At 44.3% G+C, this 17,392-nt stretch overlaps 1 protein-coding gene across 1 annotated transcript in view; it reads right to left on the bottom strand.

The window, feature by feature from the left end:
* VAPB (VAMP associated protein B and C) overlaps window positions 1–17,392 on the bottom strand; it is a 28,768-nt gene that overhangs the window by 10,993 nt on the left and 383 nt on the right. The window contains exon 2 of the mRNA XM_021416455.1: window positions 1,892–2,044. Within this exon, the coding sequence (XP_021272130.1) occupies window positions 1,892–2,044 (153 nt within the window). The remainder of the gene's footprint in view (window positions 1–1,891; window positions 2,045–17,392) is intronic.

Below are 17,392 nucleotides of genomic sequence, written 5' to 3' on the forward strand. Positions count from 1 at the left end.
CAAAGCTTTGTAAGCAAGGGCAAAGCATAACCTAGGGTAAGCACAGCAATCTTTCAAAATGGGATACTTTAGGTCACATCTTGGACTGGATCCATATTCTGCTTGGCACGCTGCTGGGAAGAATGGGGTTGGAAAAGCACATAAGATACAGGTTCATACAACACTCGCCTATCCTATGTTCTGCTCGAGGTAGAGCAAAGGGTCACTACTGTAAGCAGAAGTTTTTTCTTAAACTCAATGTTGAGATCAAGAAGATGTTTTAAAAAGCGTGCTATTTGCTAGCAAAGGAAAAGAGCTTTTAATTTTGAAAGTTCATCTGAGAGATGAAAAGAGTCCCCATCTTTATAGCATAAAGATAATTTGTAGCTAGAAACCATGCTAATTTTTCATTATCACTTCATTGATTTCAATGCATTTAATATGCTTGCCTGTAGCTAGTATAGATGACAGACAGCTTTACTTGGGAATTTTCTCCAGTTTTAAAAATTTCAATTCCTCTCTAGAGATCTCTTTCATTTACATATTAGTCATTTCAGAGCTTGCTGCATACGTGCTAGCTTTCTCCTGCAGCAGAACTGCTCTGCCTTCCCCTCGCTATAGGTACCACGTTGCACTGCTTGCCACCTCCACTCTGTGATATGCTCCAGAAATTAAGTGCAAGTGAGGCACAATTCTGCAATCACATGCACACTTAATTGGACACAACAGAATGCCTAAAGAGAAAAGATCTATGAGTGTGCAAATGCAGCTACCATCAAGAAGATGTACAGGACTAGAGTATTACAGATATTATTACAGATATTATCAGTTTTTATTTTCTTCTAGCAACGTCTTCAAGAACAAGGTATTTGAATATTTCGTACTTTATTCATTAAAAACTGAAGTCCTAGTTTTTAACTTGTTGGTAATTTTTTTTCAAGTAAAAGCAGAAGTTAGAGCTCATAAGATTATTTATCCCAGGCCAGAAAAGCTTGGTAAGAGATTAATGGCAAAATATATAACCTATCAGCAAGTAATTTTTGTTGCGACCATCTTCCCATAGGCCAGTAACTCATCTACTTCTATTATGCAATATTAAAATTCAATTAAAATAGTAAAAACAAATCTTCAGAAATCATTCCTGTAACTCAAAAAACCAGACCTTATTCTGCAGCCTACCACTATGAAATGCTTTGAAAGAGTTCTTTAGACTATAAAAATACTCAGTCCTTTATGCTTTCAATGTAACCCACTCCTTTGTTTTTCCATTACCAAACTTTGGCAAGTGAAGAGCTACTGACTCATTAGAGAAAATCATTAACCTTTCACATGAAATAGCAAAGTTTTAGTCACTTGATGTTTCTAGCACCAAAGCGTATTATATCTCCAAGGAACACAAAACAAGCACGGTTTCAAGATAAATGTTTTCTTTACTGGTTGGTTCTATTAGGTAGTCTGGCAATCGACTATCAGCCTAAATTGGCGTGGCTGCAGTCCACCCAGTTTTATTCCTCCCTCGATGTGCCTGTCCAAGCACTCATTTGATCCTGCAGTGAGCTGGTTCAGGAAGTTAAGCTGGCAAAAAGCTAACCGTACAAAAATAATCCCACTGGGAGGGCAGGGCTGCAGCAGCACTGCCTTGGATAGGCTGGCTAAGGCTGCTATGGAACCATATAAATTATTTATATATTCCTCCTCCCTCCCTCCAAACAAGATGTCAAAACAAACCCATTACTGCTGGTGCAGGAATAAGGGAAGTAAAGATATATGAAATGGCTGCTTCTCCATGAAATCGTAACCTCCTGCTTTTACAAGCATTCCACACAATACTTCTGCATTGCAAAACATTCCAAGAAATAACTCATTTGATGAAGCCATCTTCAATTACCAAAGAACTGCTTGTATGACTTACCAGAAACATTAATTGATGTTCCTGCATCGATAATTCCACTGTTAGGCCTTACACAGTATCTACGTGGTGCTGTGGTCTTAACTTTGAAGCACACATTTCTGTCTGTAGGGTTGCCGAGTTTCAGGTTCGTAGTGACAACATCTGTGAAAGGACCTGAGGAAGAGGAAAAGCGGACTTTAAATCGCAACAGAAAGTACTTGTCAAGTAGAGGATAAGCAGGTTACAAATCTCTGCTCACAAATCTTATAAAGTAATTAGATGTTCAATTTCCATCTATGGCACGTACAGATAACCATGCACGCAAAGTCCGGGATGTAGCAAGGCCGCTGAGCAGCACTGTAAGCTCACAGTGCAACAGCTGATCATTAATAGCAAACAAAAAGGGGGAAATCATTTACACACGCTGCCAACACAACAACATGGCATTCAAATGAAGCCAAATTCTCTGCTGTATCAGTTATTCTATTCTAACTGCTGCATCATCCAGGCTTGCAGAGATGCCATACACACCTATGTACAGACAGCGAGCAGGGGAGACTACTGAAGTCTACAGTGTCAGTACATAAACTGTGCCTGACATTTGTAAACTGCACATGTAAGCTGCACCTCCATGAAGCCTTCACCTGGTATTCAGAAAGGCTGTGCCAGAACTAGCAAGATGAGCATCCACTGTGCATCATGTATACTTGTTTTTAAACAATCCTTCTGGCTATGAGAAATGGTACATCAGAAGAGATCATCATAAAAAATCCAGCCTCACCAAGACAGGAAATAGCCATGTGGAAACAGGGAAATTCTTGGATGCTGACAGCACTGGCAGTGATTTCTGCATTGGCAAAGCCAGAATCAAACCACTGTCAAGTTCGGCAACAACAAGCAGTAATTTCTCATAGGCTCACTACCTAGTTGAAACCACCAAAATACACTGGGTGAGGGGAAAGGCTAATTACTGATTTTCTATAAGACACAGATAAATTAGGCAGGTGACGTGCGACTGCGTTCCTTGCTCAGACTGCAGAGAAATAAAATTAAAGAAATGCAAACACTCTTTGAGCAGCTGTCTTCCACACAAAAGTAGTTATTTGATAACTGAATAAAATACCTTTATCTATCCTCAGGAGTAAAAGTAAACTTGAAAAAGAAAAAAAAAAAACCAAAAAACCCTATCCATTCTTTTCCTTGAAGATATGACAGCCCTAACATTTAAAAATTGTGAATGATGATCACTTTTATAACTAATTAGTAATAATAAATACACGCATGGTCATCTCCCTGCTCTCTTGAGAAAACAAGGTGGGTTCTCAGCAGCGGCAGGGATAGCTTACCATCAACTAAGACTGTTTCCTTTTCTACAAATTTATCATATAAATTCATCTCCTAAGACATCACTGAACGCAAATGACAAAGCATTACTGTCCTGCAACCTTCACCCTCAATGCAAATAATTTAAAATATTAACTTAAACACACAAATCAACCGAACAAAACCAAAACACCACACCACCATGCTGCTCAGGCAGCAGCATGGCATCGTGCTACCTGCTCTCTGAACAAGCCAGCTCTGCATTCACAATGCAACCTGGCAGCAAAGAAACTGAAGCAATAAAACATTCAGATCCAATGTCAAAGATCCAAACCTGTGCCTGGTGAAACAGCCAAATGCGAACAGGAATGAAATACAGCTGTTGAAGTTTTGTCTGTGTTCTGCATGCAGAGTCCTTAGGTCTAATGGAAAATAACTGAGCAGAAGCCATGAGCTGTTAAAGAAGTTAAACAAGCCCAGCTATCAGAAAAATCCAGCACAACATTTAGGTATGTAAAGACAGTAGCAGATCTTTAAGGTAGACCTAACTGGGTCTAACATTTCAGAAGAAATTACTTGATGCCTTAATATTACAAATGTCCATTTACAAAAATTACAGTGTGAGCTATTCCAGCGGAGAGGGAGGCTCGTTTGCACAGAGCCCTACATGTACAGCTGCATCCTAAATAGAGCTTTACTAGTCTGCATGCTGGGACAGATTTCCTGTGGGAAATACTGTGTTTTTACTTGGCTGATCCATGAATGCATGCGGGATTTGTGCGCCCCAGCATAGAGCTGCTGTCTGTAATAGTAATACGACAATAATTCTGTGTGTAAAATAATTTCCAAATGGATTTACTTATTGCTAACATAGACCATACCAAAATACTTGGCAGCAAAACCTTCCAACAGACTGAAATAATTTCTTCTTGTCTGCTCAACTTTTCCCTCTGCTAGGCTACAGAATGTTTTTTAGATACATTTCCCCCAAATTACAGGTTTTACAGGTCAGCCAGCACAACTGCACCACGGGGCTGACGTCTGCTTTCAGCAAACCCATACTCCGTACAGCACTGCTATTCCAATAGCAGAGCAAAGCAAATAGGAACAGACAAGTGCAGGATTAAAGTGTCATTACAGGTGTTTTGAAGTACACAAGAGAAGGAGAAATCGACTACAGAGTATAACTAGGGTAATCAGGGCATGGCAATGAAATACTATCGGCCCGCTTGGCCTGCCTTCCAGAAGAGAGCAGCACGCCCTGCCCTGCCAGCTCGGGCTGAGGTAAACCCCGAGCACCTGCTGCTCTGGGACTGAGGCCTGGGTCAGTCTGCTAGGGGAGGCTGGTTTTGGGAACTGGGAGATCGGCCTTTGCTTCCTGCAAGATGTATGAACAGCAGCTGATGTCACCTGGCTCAGCCCAGAGGAGGCTGAGGGGAGGCCTCATGGCGGCTGCAGCCCCTCCCTACAGCACCAAGCTCTGCTCTCTGGTGACAGTGACAGGCCCGAGGGACCGGCATGAGGCTGCATCAGGGGAGACAAAGGCAGGGGTTGGAGAAAGGCTCTGCCCCAGAGGGCAATGGGCACAGAGCAGCTCCCCAGGGCGATGTGCATGGCCCTGAGCTGCCGGGGCTCAGGGACACCGCTCTCAGAAATTGGGTTTGGATTTTGGGTGATGCTGTATGGAGCCAGGGGTTGGACTCAATGGCCTTCATGGGTCCCTTCCAGCTGAGGGTATCCCATGATGCTGTGCCTGGGTTTGAGCAGGTTCCAGCTGACGGTATCCCATGATGCTGTGCCTGGGTTTGAGCAGGTTTTTTTCAGGTAGGGCCACACACCTACCCCAGAGCTCTGCTTGTCAATGCAGGGCATTGGAACTTCTGGAATTGGTCCAATCGTTATGTGACTTTTTTCATTTTGCCTAGAAAAGTCCAAGTTCTATTTCTGTAAAACGAACCCAGTAGGCTTAAAGGCAAGGAGTTTTCCAAATGGCAGTTTGCATTTAAAAAAGAAACACAAGAAAATCACTCTTGTTCGTAAAGATCATGAGAAAAAAAAAAAAACACCACCACAGGTGCCAACACAAGGACAAAGCTATGGGAAACTCAGGCTGTATGAGCATCACCTGGCATGAGACTGTCATGGGAGTGAGCGGTCTAGAAGGAAGAATGGAGCAACCTGAATTTGGCGGTTAAATTTTGGAATATTCCACAAGGGCCCAACTTCTTGCTGCAATTAGAATGAAGTCAACTTACGTTAATGAAAGAGTGGGCATCTACTAAATAGCAGGCACTAGCATAAAGAACAAAAACACAACAAAACCAAAACCAAACCCACCACAGATGTCATATTCAGGACAAACAACAAGTATAATGGTTTTTCATGGCATTACTTTTCATCAGGGCTAGTTCCAAGCTACAGCTGCGGCTTTCCACATGGAAGATATGTCTACAAGCTTTCATATTTGAAGATCACAGCATTATCTCAGAATTTGCCATGCTCCATTTCCGATTCAAACACCAGAGCTGTATCAATCTTTCCTAAGACTGTCATTCTGCAGTGCACTGCATTATAATACTCCAGATCATTTTAGTAACAATACAAAAGCCTGAGAATTAGGTCAAAAGAACATGATGTCAACGCTATTTAAATTTTAAATAAGTCTCACTGCAATAAAAAGAAGTGCACGTAATTGAAACAGCAAACCCCAGCTGAGAACTCGTTGGTCAGCACAGTGCTTGCTATAAGTTTCTTACCACTATGCTTGTAGTAACCATGTTACACAGCTACATCCCTTGAGCAGATCCGTATCACAACTATTCTCATCTTAACCAAAACTCCTTGCTTTAGTCTGGCGAATAAACCATTCTCACATACATGAACTTTCAGCGCAGCAAGAATGCTGCAGCATGATTTGGTGTGTGAAAGAAGTTAGTTTAAGAATTGGAGGCAGAGCACGGATGGCACATGCCTGGGTAGCACATGCTTGGCAGGAGAATTCAAACCAAACAGATACAGTCCTCTGCAGAACTGCATGTGCAAATATTACTACTAATACCTCTTTATCGTTAACTGCAAGCATTAGTTGGGCCACAGTCCCATGCCATGCACCAGCCTATCTCACTGGTGCAAAGGGAGGTGGCCTGACCTCTCATTTCCATCAACTGCTTGTGCAGTGTTCATCTGCTGCACCGAGAACAGAGCCAGGATCTGCTTAGGCTGAAAATTAATCCACTTAAAAGACAGGGAGTGAGAGAAGGGGCAGTAGGGAAGGGAAAAAAGAGAATCAGTTTTCAGCCAGACCAAGCAGTGCTCAGACTCTGGCACTGGTGACCTGCACCTTCCTGCACAGCAGACTTATGCCAAATTAAGGTAACAAGGTCTCCTGCTTACTAGGTTAAGGCTAGCACATCTGGGCTTGCACTCTGCAGTCACGCTTCCTCCTGAAGCGCTGGCATGGTTGCCTGAAGTAATGAAGGCACATGACTAATTTTTTGTTTTGTACTTCAATCTAGTGCAAATTCTTATCTGCTTAATGCTGGGCATCCCCTAAAAAAAAAAATGAAATTACTGAACTAGCATTTTTCAGAGCAAATGCACTGAAGTATCATTTGATATACAACCATAGACAAGTCAGGTGAAACTGGCAATCACAGACTAAGAAGACTGCAAATAAATTCCCATCAGTCTGCCCATATTATTCTCAGAACATCTTAGATGCACTTTCATCATCTGTCCCTAAATAAGTTTTCACTGCTCCAACTCAGCACCACAGACACGTACTGGAAGGCACAGAACCCAGATGCAGGCAGAAATAAAACTGGAGCCTCTATGCAACAATGGGAGAGAAGGACATATTTCACCACGGTTTAATCCCATTGATGTGTCAGAGGAAAGCCATTAATCACCAGATATATTAATCAACTACAAAATGGTAACCAAGGAATCTTTAAGAAGCAAGATGGTGAAGAGCAGTAGAGAGGAAACCTAGATGGTTTTGTGGCTATTCTCAAGAGCCTAAGCCTTACTCTGTGTGACCTAACTAGGTGATGTCCACACGGAGCAATAATTCATTTACTGACACAGCCACGTGCTCTGCATAAGTACAGATGGTGGGGGCTGAGCACCGTGCCTCAAGCTCCCTCCCCATCCCACACCTGCTCACGGCACAAAGTGCCTGCACACCAGCCCCACATCCCAGGGCTTCCCATTTTATTTTAGGGATGTCTATCAGCAACTGGGAGGTAGTTAAAATAAACATACCAGTGGCAAAACTAAAGATTAGCAAGGGGGCTCAATAACAGGTGTAGCGTTGCCTTACTGTGTATTTATTTTAAAAGTTACCTACGAAGTTGATGACCTTTAAAGATAAACACTGAAATGAAGAAAGCCGAAATGTCAAGCAACGCGTTTTGAGCTATCAGCCAGGTGCCTGTGAATCAAGAAGACCTAAGATCCAATCAAAGTCTCCCACCACCTTACTCATCTTTAGACAAATCACTCGAGGGCTTGATCTTCTGCTATTAAAAGCCTTAAGAGTTGACAGTAATTCCAAAACAGAAGCAGGTTTGGACCCTTATAGTTTCCCTCTCTGTGAAGTCAGGAGAATACTTACCTAATTACAGAAAATCTTGCGAAGATTAGTATTTTAGAAAGCACTGGATGCCAAGTTTTAATCACTACCACCATCTGGCTCTGGAGACATTCATAATTAAGTGAGCATCAGCAACTTTTGAAATCAAAGAAGTTGAAGAAAGAAACAAGAAGTGCCTGTGTTGCATAAACATCTTTATTTCACAAGTCACTCACTGAAAGGACAGAGCTAACCCCAATTTGGTCGTTATTTTTAAGACAGAACTCAGGCTGCTCTTCATTTTTGTGTAAATTACTCAAACTTTTCAGTCCTCGCTTGGATTTTTTTTTTTATAGAAGCTGCTAGAAAGTTCTGTCCTTTTGAGATCACTTTTGTTCCTTACTATGCCCATCCTCACCAAAGAGCCCTTGAAGCAAAGCGAAGGGAGTCAAGTGGCCACTTCCACTTCTGCTGCACTAAGCTGTAAAAGCCACGATGAAAAGATTATTTGAAGTGCCATCCAAATCACTCTCCATGCAATAATTCATGTTGTAAACTTCCTTTTTTTTTTTTGATAACATGTAAAATAAAATGATTAATAAATTATTTAAGAGGACAAAAAAAGGGCATGTAGAACACCAGCAAAATTACACGATCAAGGTGCCAAAGTCAGGTCAGGGCTGGCAGTAAATCACTCTGTTTGGATGGGTTAATCAGGGTCCTTCCCTGGCCTGTTCTGACGCTACCTACTTTTGCCAGAGCATGCCTCCCATTCAAGAGGAAAAAAAAATGTCAAAAAACAAATATGAGACTGAAGACTATTTTCAGAATATCTATTGCTATGTAATTTTCGTCATCTCCTGTTCCTCACAGGACTATTAACAGTTTGACTTCGCAGCTCTAAAAGCTGTCAGGCCACACACAAGGTTGCAAGCAAAATGGAAGAACATGTCCTTCCTATAGCACTGCTACCAGTGTCATCTGGGGGTTTTCTTTCCCCCAACTGATCTCTTCAGATTTTTATTAGACTCAAATATTATTTACAGAAATCTCTGGCAATAAAGTCATACAAGAGAAAATATTTACTCTATATCCTCAACTTAAAGCAGGTTTCTGCACACAATTAAATAACCAGAAGACTGATAGCAGCTGGTTAGCTTTTAGAGGTATATCTGTTTCAAATGTGCTTTCATATCCCTTTAGAACTGAGTGCCAAATGTATTGTGTTACTTTGTTCATTCCACTCACCAACAACACACATAACAACTCTCTCCAGGTATGAAAACAGCTCAGAAAACAGGGCCACACTCTTGTCTTGGTGGAACAATCAAATCTCTTTTGATAAGCATGGAATACTAAGACCTGTATATAATAAGATTCCTAGTTATTCTGCATAGCTAGGAGCCTCATTCATACGGTCACGGGTGGTATCAGAAGGACACTGACACAAAGCACAGGCCCCCAGGGAGCAGCGGGGATGCAGCACGATGGTTTGCTGTGCAGCCTGCCCCGAGCCATGCTGGCTGCACATTGAAGGCACTGGAAAGCACCTCCCTCCTGGCAAGAGGCAACACGATTTTATCCCCCCATGCTCCATCCCAAGCTACCCTTTTTCTTATACTTCTTGTCAAGCAATTTTGGCTAGCCTAATTTAACCACTAATCTCTATTTCAGATGCACATGCAAAGGGTAGGGAAGGAGCAATTTAACTACTCTAATTTTATGCTCATAAATACTCTTCAAATAGACAGATCTGATGCGTAACTTAAATAGCAACTATGCAAATATTTTTAAGAGCAGAATTATGCCTAAATTGCAAATACCAAAAGAAAAGAGCAAAATTAGAGATTTTGGGATGCACAATGAGTAGCTGCTTTTCTAAGAAAGTTAAAAAACCCAAACCCACAAAAATTAAATAGGCAGTGAGATACTAATTCCATCTACAAATGAGAAGGAATCCTGAATTTAGCAAGATGCTATTCTGAAGAACCATCTGAAAACCAGCCCATTAACTGTACTTTAAAGATCAGAGTTAAAAAAAATAAATAGAAAATCAGTCAGAAGCAGCGGGAGAACTTAATAAGGGGAAACCTACGGTTTATACTGTTTGGCACAGAAGAAAATATACGTGTGATATTGCATTCTGCAAACCTAAGCTCCCAAAAGCACTATCTGCACCACTGTATGAGCGACATCAAGAAGTACAGTGTAAAAACAGCTATAAAAACACTTCAATTACAGCCCTTAGACCTTTGTCCCTGGTCTGGTGAGCATGTAGGAAGGCCACAGCAAACCAGTGAAGATTATGCATGCAAACATTCTGAAAAGATGCAACACACACTGCAAGTCAGAGACCACAACAGTTGCAAATATAAGCAGCTGAGGGGCCGTCCAAAGGCAGAGCTGCAGCTGCAGGGCTGGGCTCCTGCGTGTGAGGAACAGCACCAGCACCAGGAGAACTGGTTAGATGACAAGAACAGTTAATAGGGAAAACAAAGAATTCTGAGCTTGTTTTGTCTTATTTTTTTTTTTTAATTAAAGAATTAAACAGTCATTTTACATGCCTTCTAAAGCACAACCAACTCAAATTATGCCTCTACAAGTGTTTGCGAAAGCACAAGATCTGGCTGCATAGTGAGTCCCACACAGACACGATTTTACATTCTGCGTTGAAAGTAAATGGATCACCAGGCAAACCTCCCCCTCCTCTGTTCTGCACCCCTCGTGGCAACCAACCAAGAAAACAGGATTAAATTTAGAACGATGAAGTCTTTAATCCACAGCACCGTGGTGTGAAGGACTTCGGTTACAGCTCAGAAAACTAGACACTGAAATAGTTTAGCGAAGAGATTACTTTCATAAAGTATTTATAATGATGTGGGATAAAGTCCTGCAGGCAGAAGCACCCAATTTGTAGGAATGTTTCTGAGGCCAGAAGAATTACAGAAGAGGTAAGCAATTTTCAGAAGGGCTGTAGTGCAGAAAGGACAGATCCACTCAACCCTCAGTCGGGATTCCTGGCTACTGTAAACACTCCCTCTCTTCCATCCATACACACTTTAATCCCACGCTGAATTTAACATGGAAATGGTGATTTGCTTTGCATACATTTTCAATGCAGGATTGCGACAGCTGCTCCAGACTGACAGCACAAATCCCTCTCCATGAAAGGTGGCCTAGCAGGCCACGTCTTCCAACCCAGCAACAGCCCAGACGTATTAAAAAGTATTCTATTTGCCTTCTGTAGAGATCTCAGTCTACAAAGCAGGTATAAAAGGATTTATACACTGAATAAATATTGAATCAAAAGCCAGAAGAAGAGATTTGGCATGAATCTAACCGTTAATTTAGATAAACTGGTACCTAAATATTGATACCCGTAAGCAAGATGGGCGCCCTTTCTGTCTCGCTTCCCACACAGCAAGGTGCTGACAGCACTGGGCACTGCGCTGCTGGAGCGCCTGTTGTCCTTGGAGGAGAGCAGAGCAGAGCTCTCGCTGGGAAGGACTCCGGGCCTAACCAAATCCTCACTTAAACCAGCAAGGATTTATTTGGAGGGAAAAAATGGCTCGCAGCAGCATGATGATAATGTGAAAGATCACATCCCCAACAAAAACAAAGATGAAATTTAAGTCTCAAGCAACAGCTGTTACCACAAACAAAACTGTTGCAAACATCATCAATAAAGCTCTCAACTTCACTGGCAAAAAAAAAAAGTAGAAAGGCTGTTAGTGTAGCAGCTAGGGACTGCTCTCAGCAGTTTCTAGTCCTTCCAGCAGGGAGCAAGCACACAGACCAGCAGGGTAACAAGACAGTAGAAAACGAATGTGACCGCAAGAGATGGGCAGACTTAGCAAGGGTCATTTGATTCCTGCATTGTCTCCAGCTAGGTGAAAAGCTATGTTTAGAGGCACGTGGAAAGCAAGAAAGAAGACAAACTCCCAGGTCACCCAGTTTTCTTTGAAAACTGCACTATAACGCATGCAGAAGTTGCTCACTTGATATGAAGCTCATTTGACACAATCAATACCTTCCAGATCTGGGTGTGTACAACGAATTACGCTTCTCATAAAGTGGGCATTTGTTCACAGATGCACCCTGGGCTGAGCTCATAAAGTTGATTCACGCACTGTGGTGATACCATTTTTCCAGTTGAGTTTTAAAACAGACCTGACAATCTATTTAAAGGTTTACACTCTGATTTTTATAATCCTAACTCCGAATTCAAGTACAATTAAGCAAAATTCAGCTTTGTATTCAATGGTAGCTAACCCATTTAAAAATAAATACCCCACTGAATGACCACTGGTAAGTTTTTAATTAATAAAACCTGTGAAGTAAGACAGGAGATGCAAAAATTCACTTCCAGTGAGAAGAAAAGATCAGACAAACCTGTGCAGGTTCTTACTACCCATTCCTCTTTCCAGGTGACAGGGCACCGTACACGGGCAGGGCAGCAGCTGGGAAGCAGAGAACGTGCTGCCAACTCACACCTGCTATGACACATCACCTGCGCCGTTATTTCAACATGGCTGCCACGTCCTGAGGGCTCAAGGCAGTCACTTTCTGCCTTATGTTTACACATACGTATTCAATACTATTACTGGGTGTTTTCTGAAGCGATGAACAGGGGACATGTGCCATCACCCCATCTGGACAGGCATTCTGCCCCCACGAGGAGCCTTCAATAACCAGCTGGACAGCCTTGTTTCTCGTGCATCATTGCAATGGTTCCACAGCTGAAACTGTGCAAGAGTTTTCACTACAATCACTTCTTAAAAGAACAGTTACAGGACCTTCCTATTAAAAACTTAGCTGAAAAATGGAGCACAAACATCCAGTTCCCAAGGAATAGGAAGTTCTGAATGTATGTGCCCCTTACAACAAAGGCAAAGAACTGATCATATTAAAAATGCAAAACCCACCAGCTTGAGAGAAGTATCCTCCAAATAAAAATTGTTCATGCTGATTCTATCACCACATAAGGATCTTCCTAGAAATAGTAATATTTTGATCCTATTAATGCACGTTCCTTCAACTGCAGTTCTTAGAATCAATGCAGTACAAAACAATCCAGAAGACCCTAACCCATACACCACGCTAGCTGAAGCCTTCAAGTCGACTGTGAGAAATCAAAGCAGTCTTAGGAGACCTAAATACATTAATTAATTTTAATGGAAAACATGGCTAAACTTCATCTGCTCCACGCATTTCAAGTAATCGTTACTTGGGTCTCCAACCAAAGACACATCCTATTTTAAGTCTCACATTTCAGCTAGCGCACTCTTGTGCAACTCCTCGCCCCATCCCCGTGGAGCTGACAAGAGTCCTGCCTCCATGCACAGGGCACCTGCCACCTAAGGAAGCACAAGAGAAGCACTGCCTCCAACTTATTCCATCTTCCCAAAAATGAGATGCACCGTGAGGCAGGCACCACGCGTCCGCCTCTTGCCTTTATCCTCAGCTCTTTTCCTTCAGGCACTGCTCTTCTGAAGTGAAGTCTATGGAAAGTGATGAAGTAATTATAAAATTAATACATGTGAAATTAGAATAATACAGTGAGATGCAGCAAGCCTGTCCAACTATAATGAACGCTTAATAGTTAGAATAAGCTATTCATTTTGCCAAAGTTGCAGTAATAGCTAGCGTAACATGAACTGCAAATATTTAAACGCCACCAGAAAATGACTAATGAAATATAGATTCACACAGATTTATGAAGACTGTTATTGAAATACTGTGTCCTCTTCTGAAGTGTAAAACTCGGTAATTAAATTCAAATACGCAGAAGGATGTGAGGGTTTACTCATATTTGATCTAACAGTGACTTCATTAGGAATCGGGCAGAGAAGAGGGCAGCAGGTTTTCCAGCAGAAGAGCAGATAGCCATCGACACAGCCTCTGAGAGCAAGGAAACCCAAGCACCGACTGCCATTACGCTGCAAACACGCAGGGCTCTAACAGTTTAAAGGAAACACCGCATAAATTCTCAGCTTAAAAGATGCATATTAACTACACTAAAGAGGCAACTTCTTACAGCACTGTCAGTATTTCATACTCTTAAACAAAGGCTGTTCCGGTAGCAGTGATGAGAACTCCCTATTTATCCAACACAGGCTGAGCACAGAGTCAAACCCCCCTGCACAGGCCGCAGCAGCAGGGTGGCAGTGGGAGCTGCACGGTCCGGTCACAGCACCTGAGAAGTGCTGAGCCTCTCTTCTGAGACTGCCATAGCACGTTTGCATCAGGCCAACCACACCCCATGCACCGCTGGGCTGAGCAGCCTCAGCTCGGTACCCGCTATGAAGCAGACACTCACCTCAGACAGGAGGTCTGCGCACCTGCACCGCCATGCACGGAACTGGCTACAGCTTACAGAGGCACACGAAGAAGGAGCTCCAACTCTCCTGCAGAGCAGCAGCCACCTGTCTGCGCCATGCAGGCCTCTCCAGGCTGCAGCCAGCGCTCTGGGAAGGCCCCGGGGCCCAGCACAGCCCTCCTCGGAGGGGAAGCAGCACCGCCAGGCCCGCAGCCAGCGCTGCATGGGGAGCCCTGCCTGCCCGGCTCTATTGTTGTCCTCTTTTCCACACAGTCACACAGAGGCGTGTCGCACGCATGCAGGTGGAAAAAATCACACACTGGAAACAGGAAACAGCATTTCCAACAGGCAGCAATCTACACTGGTGAGGGAGGAACGAATCCTGCACTGGGCAGTACTGCTACTTGCCACTTGGGGAGCACTGCAACAGCGAGTGCTGAGTCATTAGTCCCGGCTCACCTGGAGCAAAGCCCTGCGTGCAGGGAGCAACCTCCGCCCGCACCCCTCGGGCGTGCGAGCCCTCTGCCAGCTTCTGTCACGGCACAGCACTGCAAACAACGCAGCATTTCGAGCAGCTAAAGACCCAGGCAAGTTCTAAAATAAGTTACAGTCTAACAGTATTCTACTTGCTGGAATTAAATCTATTCCTGGTGGGCCCATGCTGCCAGAAGGATGGATGTGCCTGACCAGGAACAAGGGAGCATCCTACAGCAGAAGCATGGCACTGGATGGTGCAATTTTATCAAAATGTGCCTCACAGAAGGCACAGGGCTGCACATCCCTAACTAAGCTTGCAGCCAGCACCTCCTTCAGTCAGCCCCTTGACTACTGTCATCTAACTTACAACTCCAGGCAGGCTGTTGGATACTTCTGAGTCCTCGATTAATTAAAAAAAAAAAAAAAAAAAAAAGAAACATACATGCAAATGTCATGTGGAACAACAAAGGCCTTTTTCATCGCTCATTACCAATAGAGCCTGAACAATAACCTTGTGGTTCAACGCTTTCTCAGCCAGGCTGCAGGGCTCTGCTGACCAGCAAGAGGAAGTCACCGCTGCTACACCCGGCACCAAAGAGCACGGTGACAAACCAGCACCCGCGGCCGTGCGTGGCAGGAGGGGCAGGTCCTGCAGCTCACAGCTGCGCTTCAGCACACGGCCATGCTATTTTGGAGCACATGCGTTATGGTGTAGGAGGTGGAGGTGGGGAGGAAAGACAACCCCTGTTCATGTTCATATGCTATGAAAAAAATGTTCTGGCACAAATGTCTTCTTTGGTGTTTCTGCAAAAAGACACAAAGGCGGTGTTTTGAAAGAGAGCTCCGAATGCACTTAGAAGAATTGCTGCAAATGAAGGGGTGTGGAAGATTCTTAAAAAACCACTTCAAATCCTTTTTTAATTGCAAGTGCTGGCTAACAGAGACTGCTGCAATCCTGCACTGGGACACATTACAGAATAAATCCTCACTTGGGGTATCTTATTCCGGCATCCTATTCTCAATGTCACACCTCCCTCTCCATCTTATATTTAAGAATCATACTGTAACAACAGCGTTGCTGACAACGGTCTGCTTTTTCTACCCACCTGCGTTTTGACCAAGACCTCTCCCCATTCCCAGTGTTGTGGAACCCGGTCTACAGTCCCACCTCGCTGACACTGCTGCCCTGAGTTCTGCACGCACAGCAGCGAGGCGGCAGGAGCAGCGCTGCCGACATCTGCCAGTGTGCATCTACTCGCCCTGCGCAAAGCGTTGCAAGTAAGTGCCACTATTTACAAAGGTGAGAAAATCATAGCTGCCACACTGCCAGGCAATGTGCCTTCACAAAGCTGCAGGACAGGAATTTCTTAGGGCAGAAGTTACTCGGTGAATACTTCAAATGGCCTTTCCTGAATGAAGGACAGCGGTCAGCACTCCAGTCGGAAAGGACTGTAGGGCAGAATTTATCGTCAAGGCAGATGAAGGCTATCAGCAGCATTAAGCCTATCCGAACATTAATATTTAAGCACACATTAAAACTAAGCCATTTGCTACTTGCAGCTAGTCAAGCCATGTTACATTACATTACGAGGAATATATGCTTCTGGCTGAAGGCTGGACACAGAAAACCTCTGTGGCTGGTGGATTTAACATCAGTGGCTCCTGACGGCGGAGGCCAGGCGGGCTGGCCTGGCAGCGCTACCCCAGCACCAAGCAGCTAGCCTGGCTCTGGACCGACCTGTGCTGAAAGTGAAGCCCCGAACCACAACCACAATCTCACTGGTTGGTCAGCACCAACTCAGGACACACTTTTTGCCCACCCGAGTTTGGATTTGCCTTCTGGTTGGAAGTAACGTTACTTGTATCCAGAACAAGATGAAAATCAGCTCTTAACATAAACAATATTGGAACAACAGTTCACTTCTTAAGCATGTTTGATTCTGCTGCCATAACGACATGCAAACACTTCAGTTTACAACAAAGACATACTCATTCCAGCCGGCATTTATTACCAGGCTTTTTTGATAAGCCCACTCTGTACTATTAGTCCTGATGTATTTATTGCTAAAACCAGGTAGAGACTTCCCCTGAGTGTAAAACGTTACACGAAAGCCTTTTAGATAATGAGTAGTTTAACCAGGCGCCATCAAATAAATCACTATTTTTAAATAAAGACTCTTGGCCAGGTATTCATACGAAGCTGTGAAGTACCTCTGACTCTGGGAGCATAAATAAACTTGCCGAATGCTTACTGGTAATCCCTGAGTGTTGTATTACAGCAGCACTATCTGTCAGGTTACAACCCTGACATTTCAACGCCAGCAGTAACTCAAGCCCATTCAAAATCTTTATTTAACGGAAAAATGGAGTTCTGCGCAGGCAGACCGCTCACAATGAACGTACCTAAGGGGCTCGCAGCGTTTTTACAGCGCTCACCGCAAAGAAAGCAGCCGGGAACGCCGCCGAGCCCCCCGGCTTCCCCGGGGGGGAGATAACAGAGCCCTGCGCTCCCCGACAGCTCCCGCGTCCCGCAGCGCTTCGAGGCCGGATCTCCCCGGGCAGCGGCCCCGCGCTACGTCAGCTGGAAAACCTTCTCCTTCCACCACACCTCCGCGGAGGCCGAGGCCCCTCCCGACGCCCGCGGTTCCTTTCTCCCCCCCCCCCCGCTCCTTCAGGCCCTCCCGGGCGGCGGCCCACGCCCAGCGGGGAAGGTCAGCCCGGGGGAAGAGCGGGGCTTCGCTGCCGTGAGCCGGGCCCTGCAGGCGGCGGCTTCCCCCCCCCCCCGCGCACTTTCCCCTCGGGCCGCCCTCGGCCCCGCAGCACCGCCCGC

The sequence above is a fragment of the Numida meleagris genome, chromosome 19 (assembly GCF_002078875.1).
Source record: "Numida meleagris isolate 19003 breed g44 Domestic line chromosome 19, NumMel1.0, whole genome shotgun sequence".
NCBI lineage: Eukaryota > Metazoa > Chordata > Aves > Galliformes > Numididae > Numida > Numida meleagris.